The sequence below is a fragment of the Myotis lucifugus genome, unplaced genomic scaffold (assembly GCF_000147115.1).
Source record: "Myotis lucifugus unplaced genomic scaffold, Myoluc2.0 scaffold_547, whole genome shotgun sequence".
NCBI lineage: Eukaryota > Metazoa > Chordata > Mammalia > Chiroptera > Vespertilionidae > Myotis > Myotis lucifugus.
Window position 1 is genome coordinate 238,399 of NW_005871595.1, and position 9,796 is coordinate 248,194.

A 9,796-nucleotide genomic window follows, 5' to 3' on the forward strand; every position below is an offset into this window, starting at 1 on the left:
GGATGTGTCTGCTGCGGACACAGGCATCCCCATGTTCCTGGAGAAGAACTAAAGCAAGAACACTATAGACCAATATCTCTCATGAGTATAGGGGCAAATCTTCAACAAAATATTAGCCAAGTGGCCCTCGCCGGCGTGGCTCAGTGGACAGAGCGTCAGCCTGTGGACTGAAGGGTCCTGGGTTCGATTCCAGGGTTGGGGGCTCGATCTCCTGTGGGGGGCGTGCGGGAGGCAGCCGATCCATGATTCTCTCTCATCACTGATGTTTCTCTCTCCCTCTCCCTTCCTCTCTGCAATCAATAAAAATGTATTTTTAAAAACTTAAAAAGAAAATAAAAGAGAAAAGAGTACACCTTGTATACACAGACGGCTCAACACTGCACGGACCCCTCTCCTCAGTGAAAGGGCCGCCCGACCACGGCCTTTCCTTGATGACGCCGAGGCCACGCGACGGTCAGCCTGTCCCTTCCTCAGAGACAGGACACCGGGCGGCTGTGAGGGGGGAAAGGCCGAGGGACGTGCGGGAGGGGGTCTCAGGCGCCGGGCGGTGCTGGGGGGCGGGAGGGAGCCCACGGCACAGGCATCGGAAGCACCGCCCGCCCTGCGGCAGGAGCCGGGCGGCACCGATAGGCATCAGCACATCCTGTGCAGCACGCCAGCCCCTTCTCCGGTCAGACGCTTGGCCACACGGCTGCCCTTTCATGAGCCGGCCCGTCCCGTCCCCTCGGGCCCATCCCTCCCGCCTGCGCTGGAGGAGCCCAGCCGGCTTTGACCTGCGTTTCCTGAGACTCTTGTGGGGAAAGCAGAGCACAGACCCAGCCTGGCCTGCGGGCGGACCTGGGACGCAGGACGGGCTCCTGGGGAGGGGCCGAGGGGCCTGTCCCGAAAGCCGCTCTGTCCCCGATTCAGAACCGTGCCGCCCCCTCCCCACCCCCCCAAAGGGACCAGGGTCAGGCTGGGGACCACCACACACACAGGCCGGACCCAACACCCGACACGCAGCCCTGGCTCCACAGCAGCGCGCAGACCGGAGCTGTGAGGCACACGGAGGCCTGTGCCAGCTGACGGGAGCCCAGGCGAACTGCGACCAGCTCTCAATCCACAGACAACCAAAGCTCACGGACATCTGGAAAGCACCAAAGAGCTAACAAGAGCCCTGGCTGGTGTGGCCCAGTGGATAGAGCGTCGGCCTGCAGACTGAAGGGTCCCGGGTTCGATTTCGGTCAAGGACACATGCCGGGTTGTGGGCTTGATCCCCAGTGGGGGGGGGGTACTGCAGGGAGGCAGCCGACCCAGGATTCCCTCTCATCACTGACGTCTCTATCTCTCTCCCCTCTCCCTTTCCTCCTCTGAAGTCAACATAAAAACAAACAAATAAATAGAAAGCGCCAACAAGATGCTGAGGAGGCACGCAGCTGACAGCCCAGAGGGGCCAGGAGCCCCGGGAGGCGGAGCCTGTTGCATCAGCCCACGTCCTCCCTGGAGGTGGCCGCCCACTGTGGGGGGGGGGGGGACACAAAAGGGCGACGTGTGAATCTGAGAGTCTTTGCAGGGCGGGGGGGGCGCAGGACGCACCACGGGGGGGACACACACTGAGGACCCACTGCCTGTTTGGGGCTGTGACCGAGGGATTGGGCCGTAGGGTGAGGATGAGCCAAAAGCAGACAGGCACGACGCAGTCGGACGGCCTGTGGCCCGGAAATCTCCGGAATAATGTGACCCCAGGATTCCAGGGCTCCTGGGCACCTGGCAGAAGCAAACCAACCCAGGAATTATCCTGGGCCTCAACACACTGCAAAACCACGCTTCAAACACCAGGTCCAGCACAAGAGCTAAAGTAATCAGGCCCCGCAGACACAAATCGGGCAGAACCCGCAGAATTTGACAACAGAAACACGCCACCCGGACCCCAGCGACTGGAATGACCACAGACTGAACACGGGCCGCGCCCAGCCCCCGAGGGTCAGGACTTGGCTGCCTGAACCCTCACTTCTCTCTCTAATCCACCCTCATCCACTGCCCGCGTCCTGCCAGCCCCTCTGTCTGCCCCACCAGCGTCCAGCGGTCTCTTCTGAGAAAACAAACCTGCTGCTGCTCAGCCCTGTGTTCATGGCCTCGGCCCTGCGGCCCGTCCCTTCACGGCCTGCCACTCAGCACGACTGTCCTGGGTCTTATTCAGTGAGGGCCGGCTCCCACAGCCCCTGGCTGAGCACGTGCTGAATAAATGTCTACCAGTGAGAAAGCAGGAAGAGTAGTCCGCCTCCCGCCTCCCTTCATTTTATTTTTTAAATATTTGTATTGATTTCAGAGAGGAAATGAGAGGGAGAGATAGAAACATCAATGATGAGAGAGAATCATTGATCAGCTGGCTGCCTCCTGGATCCAGCCAACAACCAGGGCATGTGTCCTGACCAGGAATCGAACCGTGACCTCCTGGTTCATAGGTCAATGTTCAACCACCAAACCATGCCCATTGGGTTACTTCCTTGATTTAATTTTATGTGATTTTTTTTGGGTCTTTCCTTCCTTGATTTTAGAGAGAGAAGGAGAGGGAGAGAGAGGAGAGGGAGAGGGAGAGAAACATTGATTTGCTGTTCCACTTATTTATGCATTCATTGGTTGACTCTTGGATGTGCCCTGACTGGGGGTCGAACCTGCGATCTTAGGACGATGCTCTGAGCAGGGCCAAGCGTGGTCTTGATAATTGGTGAACTGACGGAGTCTGTGTCCCCCGAGAAGCCGTGTGTTGAAGCCCTAATCCCCAAGGTGATTGCATGGGAGACAGGACCTATAGGGTTCAGTGAGGTCATCAGGGTGGGACCTAATCCAATAGGACTGGGGTCCTATCAGAAGAGAAATGCAGACCTTGCTCTCTCTCTCTCTCTCCACCCCTTCTCTCCTCTCTCTCTCTCCCTCCCCCCTCTCTCTTTCTCTCTCTTTCCCCCCCATCTCTCCTGCTTTCCCTCCCCCCCTCCTCTCTCTCTCTCTGTCTTTATGTCTGTCTCTCTCTCATGCACAGAGAAAATGCCACATGAGGACACAGCAAGCCGGTGGCTATTTGCAAGCAGGAAGGCGAGGCCTCGCCAGAAACCAACTCTGCCGGCACCTTGACCTTGCTTGACCTTGGACTTCCCGTCGTTCAAGGCGCCGGGTCTGTGGTGCTGGTCGCGGGAGCGTGAGCACGAGCAGACTCACTCACACACCATTTCTGGGATGTCGCCCGTCTACAGACACACCCCCACGGGAGATGAGATTTCAACTCAAACGGACAAGAACGGGGAGGGAGTGAACACAGGACGTTAGAAAGGTGGCTTTTTAAAAAGTTTTATTTCAAGAACTTTTGTTGTTTTTACTGGTATTTCAAAAAAAGGTGGATCCAAGTACAAAAAGAAAAAGTCAGTTGAATAACAGCAGAGGCTTAGAAACCACAGCAGCAGAAGCGATGGACAGACAGACGCACAGACAACCACCCAGGGACGCGATTCTGCTCGGCTCCTGGCTGACTGTGTCTCCCTCCCGTGCAACACACACGAAGCATGCCATGAGACAGAAAAGGAAAAGCTGGACCGACAGCTACAAGGAGCGACCTGCCCCCTCCCCGAGCGACCCTGACCTCCTCCCCGCCCGCCCCCTCTCCTCGCCCCTCGCTCCTCAGGTCAAGTTGTTCTGAAGACAGTTCGCCTCCAGCTCCGCCGGGTCCCCGCGGCCCTCGAGCTTGGGCGACAGCGAGTTCTGGATGTTGAAGGGCTCCTCCTCTTTCAGGCAGGACTTGAGGACCTCCTGGATTTTGTGGGGGGCGCTGGGGTCGTCCTGCAGGAGGGACAGAGGTGAGGGAGGGGCAGGATGGAGGCCGAAGGCGGGAGAGGGACCAAATGACCGGCTCGGAGCGAGCGAGGGAAGAAAGCGTGAGACGGGTGAGCCACAGGGACGGGCCAGCAGCTGCTTTGGGGAAAGTCACCTTCAGAGACACCGGCCGGATACAGAGGGGACTGGATCAAAACACCTTTCTTTCTTCCTTTTTAAAAAGATATGTGTTTACTGATTTCAGAGAGGAAATGAGAGGGAGGGAGAGAAACACCAATGATGAGAGAGAAGCATGGACTGCGGCCTCCTGCACCCCACCACCTGGGGATTGAGTCTGCAACCCCAGGCATGTGCCCCTGATCGGAATCGAACCCGGGACCCTTCAGTCTGCAGGCCGATGCTCTGTCCACTGAGCCGCACCGGCCAGGGCTGCTTTACTTGGGACACTGTGTCTGACAGGACACTGTCTCCTGGTCCAGAGCACACACTGGGCCGGGTCTTCAGAAGAGTCGGTGGGACTTGTGTTGGGTTTCAGCTGGTCTTTAACGAGCCCACCCCCTAAGGACAGGGCTTACCCGGACCTATGGTCCCCCCTGGGTTCCGGGCCCACCTCAGCCCTAACCACTGCCTAGAAGTCTGCTGGCATTTAGGGTCCCGAAACAATGTCAACACGGTTTGCCCAGCGCCCCCCCAGGGCAACCCCTCTGGCTTCAGTGACCCCCAGGCATCCCCCAGCAATCAAGGCCCAGCTTCCCCCTGGACAGAAAGAGCAGGAAGACGAAGCACCATCATCCTAACCCTCCGCACCCCAATGGCTCCGCGAGACAGGGAGACGGGGAGAGAGGCGCCATCAAGCCCCCCTCCCCACGCCCACGGCCCCAACCCCAGCGGATCCCAGGGGCTGAGTGGCGGCTCTGCACCGAGACAGACGCAGGCCCAGCAGGCTGAGTGCGCACGGGAGGGGAGGCCCAAGGAAGGCGCCACCTGGAGGATAAGGTTACAGGGGAGCCGGCACGGGCAGGGGGTGCAGGGGGTGCGGGCAGCAGCCCGGTTCCTTACGTTTGGGTGCGAGCCCTCGGCAATGGTGGAGAGGGAGAAGTTGTCGTTGTGGAGTTCAGACGGCGTCCGGAATTTGCTGTTTGGACAGAAGAGAGAAGGGAACACGTAAGTGAAGTGATGGTGGCAAACTCTGAGGAGCCCACCGGCCCAGCGCTGCATCTCAGCAAACGCCGTGGCCAGTAATAGACGCGCCGTGATTGGCTGTACCACCGAGGGTCACTTCTGCCGTTTGCTTATTTATTTAAAGTATATTTTATTGGTTTCAGAGAGGAAGGGAGAGGGAGAGAGAGATAGAAACATCAATGATGAGAGAGTATCATGGATGGGCTGCCTTTTGCACGCCCCCTACTGGGAATCAAGCCCCGGGCATGTGCCCTTGACCGGAATCGAACCCAGGACCCTTCAGTCCGCAGGCCAACGCTCTATCCACTGAGCCGCACCAGCCAGGGCTAAACTTCTACCATTTAAACCACAAGCCGGTAGTGTTTTTATTACCGACTCCAAGCAGCTCATTCAGACGTTAGATAAAGAACTGACAACGAGATGAGCAGCTATGACCACGCTCCTGTCTGCCAGGCAGTCACACCATCTGGCCCACGGTGACTGTAAGACAATCCAGCTTCTGAGACGTTAATATGTGAAAAAGAAAAACACCCAAAACCGGCCCATGTGTCCCAGAATTAACGCACCGCGCAGTCTCTGCAGTGCACGGCCCGGGGCCAGGCGGGGGGAGGCGGGGGCAGCGTGCGGGCTGACCAGGCTGACCGAGCTGACCGGGCTGACCGGGCGCAGGAGCTAAGTGCTACGCAGAACACAGCCAGCTCTGGGGAGGCCTAGAGCGAGGCTCTGCCAGTCACACTCGGCTTCTCCACACCCAGGGCAGCCAGCGGCTCCTCTCTCTCTCCATCCTCATGCAGCTGGCTGTCCTGGCGGGGGGTCCCCCCTCCGCATCCCCTGGGCGGGGGCTGAGGAGCCAGGGCCAGGCTCGTGATCAAGGGCGCAGACACCCCACCTCAGCGCACGGGCCCTCAGCGCACAGGCACAGTGAGCAGCCGGGGCCCCAGGACGCTGCTGCCAGGCTGCAGGGGGGCCGAGCTCACCCAGCAAAGGAGCCACAGACGGCTGGTCCTCGCCCCGGGCCCAGGGCAGAGTGTCGGGCACATTCTCCCGGGAGCCTCGGCCGGGCGGGGACTGATGGGGCCGCAGGTGGGAAGGGCAGTGGGCACAGTTCAGAGAGAATTGTCTCTCAGCCCCAAAGGAGCTGAACTCCAATCTCCTCCTTTTGTTTTGTTGTTGCTAATCCTCACGCGAGGACATTTCCCGTTGATTTTAGGGAGAGAAACACATCAGGGTGCAGACTCACTGGGTCCTGCGCAGCTTGGTGTTCTCCGTCTTGAGCAGGTACAGCTTCTTGGCAAAGAACACGGTCACCATGAAGAGCAGGAGCAGCACCAGGGCGGCCGCGCCCACGGCCACGCACATCACCTGGAAGTCGGTGACGATGGACTCGCAGCGCGTCCCCTTGTGCCAGATGTAGTCCTGGGTGTTGCACCTGCAGCAGCAAACAGGGCGAGGCCAGGTGGTGGGCGGGCGGCCCTGCCTCGGCGAGGCCTGGTCTGTGACCCGCACTTACCTCCCCGCCTGGTCCGAGGACGCCCGGGAGCCGGGCTGCCCCACGCCGGGCAGACCTCGTAGCTGAGATTCCTGGCCCGGCCATAGCCACCCAAGCAGTGGGTCGGGCCGCTCTGGGGTCCATGACATCAAGGTAGCCAGGGCCTGAGGTACCGAACGCACTGGCCAGTCACTGGCTGAGGGGTGGCCAGGAGCAAAGGGAAGCCTGGCTTTCCCTCGCAGGCAGGGCTCTCAGCTGCCCCACCCCCAGCCCTGGGCTCCGGATGAAAGAAGATGGAACACAAGATGAACGCCCCACACATGCAGCCTGCTTGTTGCTGTGCAGTCCCCCCGGGTCATGCGGCGAACCAGACCCAGACGAGGCGCGCCCGCTCCCATCTCTGCGGCCCCCAACGCTCTGCCCCCCGAGCCTGGGTCCTGTCACCGTGAGAACTGCCCGGAGAGCATCGTGAGAATCGCCCCTCGGGTGGGTTTGGTCCTTTTGTTGAGTGACTTTCTCCTGCCCTTGGGGACATTCCCAGGCTCCAACTCTCCCAATGACATTGCTGTTTCCATGGGAACCAGGCTGCTTCAAAGAGGCAAGACGTGGAAGGATACAGAGGCAGGCAGAGGGAGGACAGGAGCGGCAGGGTGAGTGCCAGGCGAGGAGGGAGGACCGGCTCCTCACACCCAGAGGGAGCAGGGTGGGGGACGTGGCTAACGGGGATGCCCTCCCTCCCCACCGACCCGGGGCCGGGAGGCCGGTGGCGCTAGCCCACTGCTCAGGAGAAGTTCTGCCCGGCTCTCCACCCTGTCCTCTGCGGCGGGTCGGTGAGACAAAGGCGCCGCAGTCTGCAGCTGCGGCTCAGCAGCCTCTGTGCGTGGAATGCAAAACCGTTCCCAAGCCTCAGCCGGCCGGTGTGCGCAGCGGGGAGGGAGGCTGAGCAAGGGGACCTGGGGGGGCGTGACCTTCCGAGGGAGGACTCGGGAGCCAAGGCCACACGGCCACGCCGGACAAGCTGACTCTCCCACCTGGGAACCCCCGAGAGCCCCAGCAGGTGCCGGGGACGCTGCTGGCTCCCCAGGGGCAGCGAGGGCTCAGCAGGGCGCACTCTGGTGGGAGCTTCCTCTGAAGGTGAAACTCAGACCTCCACTAGGATGGGCCATGGTTCCCCACAGAGACCCCGCCTCCCGGCTCCATCCATCATGTGGTCTCCCCAGTGACGTGTGAGGAGCAAAGTCACAGGCGCTCCCATGTCCGGTGGCCCTTCGCCAACCACACGGTCTTGTCACCATTATTTCGTCCCTTTTTTTTGTTTGGTTTAAAGCATATTTTTGTTGATTTCAGAGAGGAAGAGAGAGAGAGAAACATCAGTGATGAGAGAGAATCATGGATCAGCTGCTCCCTCACACCCCCTACTGGGGATCAAGCCCGCAACCCGGGCCTGTGCCCTGACCGGGAATCCAACCGTGACCTCCTGGTTCATGGGTCCACCACTGAGGCACCGTGGCCGGGCCACCATTATTTCCTGATCACAGCAGCTCCTTCTGGCCGTGGCTCGGTAACGCCACTCAGAACGGGGGGGAGGGGGGAGGACGACACATCCTTCTATGAGTGACCTCAGTGCCGTGGTCATTTGTAGGAAACAACTTCACAGGAAGGAACTGGAAGTCAAGTTTTCATGCCAAAGGCACAACATTCATGCTTTCTACATGTTACTCTCCTGTCAGAACATCAAGACCTCCAGGATTTGAATTCTTCACACGCCTCCAAAAAGACCAAGAAAAAGGAACATTGGGAATGACACTTAAAAAAGACGTCCTGCCAAACCGGATTGGCTCAGTGGATAGAGCGTCGGCCTGCGGACGGAAAGGTCCCAGGTTCGATTCCGGTCAAGGGCATGTACCTTGGTTGCAGGCACATCCCCAGTAGGAGGTGTGCGGGAGGCAGCTGGTCGATGTTTCTCTCTCATCGATGTTTCTGACTCTCTATCCCTCTCCCTTCCTCTCTGTAAAAAATCAATAAAAAATATTTTAAAAAAGAAAAAAGAAAAAAAAACACATCCATGCCCTGGCCGGTTTGGCTCAGTGGATAGAGCCATTGGCCTGTGGACTGAAGGGTCCAGGTTCGATTCCAGTCAAGGGCATATGCCCCGGTTGTGGGCTCGATCCCCAGTGGGGGATGTGCAGGAGGCAGCCGATCAATGATTCTCTCTCAACATTGATGTTTCTCTCTCTCCCCCTCTCCCTTCTTCTCTGAAATCGATAAGATGTATTTTTTAAAAAGACACCCAGGCTCTAGAAACGCTCCTCCCAGGACCGACAGAAACAAGTCCCCGCGAGCCTGAGGCCAGGAGCGGACGAAGGCAGCTCCCCGCACATCGGCCCGACCCACAAATCTCCCAGGACAGGCCCGGGCTCCCGGGCAGGTTACCCGCCTCCGGCGAGGGCCGTGGACAGAGCAATCCCTGAGGAGGCATGGGCTGGTGCTGCGGACAGTGTCCTGAGAGCCACTGGACTCGCTGTGTCTTTTCTGGACGGTGTTCCAAGGAGACAGAAATCAAGGCAGGAGGGGGAAAGCCACGACCCAAACCCCACCACCTCTGCTGCCCCCGGTCAGACTGGCTCGGCTCGAGCGGCTGCTCTCTGCTGGGCCCGGCCCCAGGAGAAGGGCCTCACGCTGCCTGCACACTCGGCCCCAACTCAGCCCGGCCGCGGGCTCAGGGGCGTGGTCAGCCGTGGTCTCTCCTCCCGAGTAGGTTTAAGGGCGCACTCTCCCCCCAAAACTCCTCAAGCAGCAAAGGCCCCCCGAAACCCTTCCCTTTGCCTCTATTTAAAAATATATATATATATTTATTAATTTCAGAGAGGAAGGAAGAGGGAGAGAAAGATAGAAACATCAATGATGAGAGAGAATCATGGATCAGCTGCCTCCCGCACGCCCCACACTGGGGGTCAAGCCCGAAACCCGGGCCTGCGTCCCTGACCCGAATGGAACCCGGGACCCTTCAGTCCACAGGCCGGCGCTCCATCCCCTGAGCCACACTGGCCAGAGCCCTTGTGCCTTTAGAGTTAGTGGTTGGATCAAGGACACGACCCTGAGAGGAAACACGGTCTTGTCCCCGAGGACCCGCTCCACGACGGGTCCCGGGCAGCGCCTTCGGGCGGCACGTTCGCAGCAGCTGCTGCCCCGGGTCCTCTGACCACAGGGTCCCTCGGAGGCTGGGCCCGTCCCTCCCGGGGTGGGGGCTCCTCACACACACTCGCCCCGGCCGCACCCTCGCCCTCACCTGCAGAAGGCTCCCAGCTGCTCCACCAGGTA

General features: G+C 59.6%; 1 protein-coding gene across 1 annotated transcript; it reads right to left on the minus strand.

The window, feature by feature from the left end:
• Positions 1–3,316: 3,316 nt before the first annotated feature.
• CSPG5 (chondroitin sulfate proteoglycan 5) lies at positions 3,317–7,183 on the minus strand. Its single transcript, XM_023745469.1, has 3 exons — positions 6,227–7,183; positions 4,864–4,939; positions 3,317–3,810 (listed from the first exon to the last, which is right to left on the minus strand). The coding sequence occupies exons 1-3, from the start codon at positions 6,343–6,345 to the stop codon at positions 3,652–3,654; spliced, it is 354 nt and encodes a 117-aa protein (XP_023601237.1). The 5' UTR covers positions 6,346–7,183; the 3' UTR covers positions 3,317–3,651.
• Positions 7,184–9,796: the final 2,613 nt, after the last annotated feature.